Source organism: Budorcas taxicolor, chromosome 20 (assembly GCF_023091745.1).
Source record: "Budorcas taxicolor isolate Tak-1 chromosome 20, Takin1.1, whole genome shotgun sequence".
NCBI classification, from domain to species: domain Eukaryota; kingdom Metazoa; phylum Chordata; class Mammalia; order Artiodactyla; family Bovidae; genus Budorcas; species Budorcas taxicolor.
In genome coordinates, this window is record NC_068929.1 from 25,377,374 (window position 1) to 25,379,549 (window position 2,176).

The 2,176-nt window shown below is 47.5% G+C and overlaps 1 protein-coding gene across 1 annotated transcript; it reads left to right on the forward strand.

The window, feature by feature from the left end:
• Positions 1-780: 780 nt before the first annotated feature.
• ACTBL2 (actin beta like 2) lies at positions 781-1,911 on the forward strand. The gene has a single exon (XM_052659218.1). The coding sequence runs from the start codon at positions 781-783 to the stop codon at positions 1,909-1,911; it is 1,131 nt and encodes a 376-aa protein (XP_052515178.1).
• The last annotated feature ends 265 nt before the right edge of the window (positions 1,912-2,176 follow it).

The following is a 2,176-nucleotide window of genomic DNA, read 5'->3' on the forward strand; positions in this document are numbered from 1 at the left end:
GTTATTAGAATTTATATCAGGAAAGAAAACCTGTAGTAGTTTATTGATTTTACTTGATCACTAATGCACTAGAAGTCTCTTAAATATCTCTAAATTTTTACATGACACAAATGCATAATAATTACAGCTGTGAGGCCTCTCTTGGTCATTCATTATTTTTATTCATTAAAACAGTTTCTATCATGATAATATCCTTTGGGTTTTGGAATCTAATGGAGAATAAAATCTTGAAAAAGTTAAGTTTTCAGAGTCAAATTCATGAGAACAATGTATTAAGAATGGAAAATTAAATCTAGGGTACAGAAAATGGACCCAGAGGGCAAACTAGGGAGGAACTGCCCCTTTTGGCACTGTTAGCCATACCTCACTCCAGCTTTCTTTCATCTTGCATTTCTATGCCCCATTGCATCATCATAGTTATCCAGACACTGTACCAAAGCAAACTGACAACCCTGTGTGGGTTGCCTAATTACAGTAACCTGAGATTCAGCCACTTGGTAGCCAATTTTCCCCTTATGAAGGAAAGTCTACTAATGATTTGTATCATCATAATTATTAATACCTCAAAGGCAACCCCACCCAGAAATGCTGAGAACTGGTGGGACAGGACATGGGAGGTGCCAGTGTGTACCTTTAAATACCTATCATCACAGCACAGGCTCCCCTCTCTGCAGGCAGCTCTGAAGAGCTGTCAGCCTCTTCATTCTCTCTCTTGTACACCAGAGTCTGATCTTTGTATTTAACTTCTGTTCACCCATCTGGAAGATTCTGGACAGGACCATGAGTGATGATGAGCTGTCTGCCTTGGTGGTGGATAATGGGTCAGGGATGTGCAAGGCAGGCTTTGGTGGCGACGACGCCCCCAGGGCTGTGTTCCCTTCCATGGTGGGGCGTCCCCGGCACCAGGGGGTCATGGTAGGCATGGGCCAGAAGGACTGCTATGTGGGGGATGAGGCCCAGAGCAAGAGAGGCATCCTGACCCTGAAGTATCCCATTGAGCATGGAGTGGTCACCAACTGGGATGACATGGAGAAGATCTGGCACCACACCTTCTACAATGAGCTCCGCGTGGCTCCAGATGAGCATCCCATCCTCCTCACTGAGGCACCCCTCAACCCCAAGATCAACCGGGAGAAGATGACTCAGATCATGTTCGAGGCTTTCAACACACCTGCCATGTACGTGGCCATCCAGGCTGTGCTGTCCCTCTATGCCTCAGGCCGGACCACCGGCATCGTGATGGATTCTGGGGATGGGGTCACTCACACTGTGCCTATCTATGAAGGCTATGCCCTGCCTCATGCCATTCTACGTCTGGACCTGGCCGGCAGAGACCTGACCGATTACCTCATGAAGATCCTGACAGAACGAGGCTACAGCTTCACCACCACGGCTGAGAGGGAGATTGTTCGTGACGTCAAAGAGAAGCTGTGTTATGTGGCCCTAGACTTTGAGCAAGAGATGGTCAGCACTGCAGCATCCTCCTTCCTGGAGAGAAGCTACGAGCTTCCCGACGGGCAGGTGATCACTATTGGGAATGAGCGCTTTCGATGTCCAGAAGCCATTTTCCAGCCTTCCTTTCTGGGCATTGAGTCCAGTGGAATCCACGAGACAACCTTCAACTCTATTATGAAGTGCGACGTGGATATTCGCAAGGATCTGTATGCCAACACCGTGCTGTCCGGAGGCAGCACTATGTACCCTGGCATTGCTGACCGGATGCAGAAGGAAATTGTAGCCCTGGCACCCAGCACCATGAAAATCAAGATCATCGCTCCCCCAGAGCGGAAGTATTCCGTTTGGATTGGGGGCTCCATTCTGGCCAGCCTGTCCACGTTCCAGCAAATGTGGATCAGTAAGCAGGAGTACGATGAGGCTGGTCCTCCCATCGTCCACAGGAAGTGTTTCTGACTGGGCTTCCATGCTAATGCACTGGCATTGTCCCCAAGTTCTAGATCATGGCGATAGTACTGCTTTTATCCACTTCCAATTGAGTCAAGGTAAATTTCCATTCTTGCTAGTGTGTAAACTAGCAAACTCATCTCCATCCAAGCATTGTGGGCTCCCGCCCAGCTAACGATATTTGACCTCTATCAACTTCTGGATAATTCTGATATTCTATTCTATTTTCTTTACCATTAGGGGTCAAAGAAATATAGACTTGCTTAAATGAAAA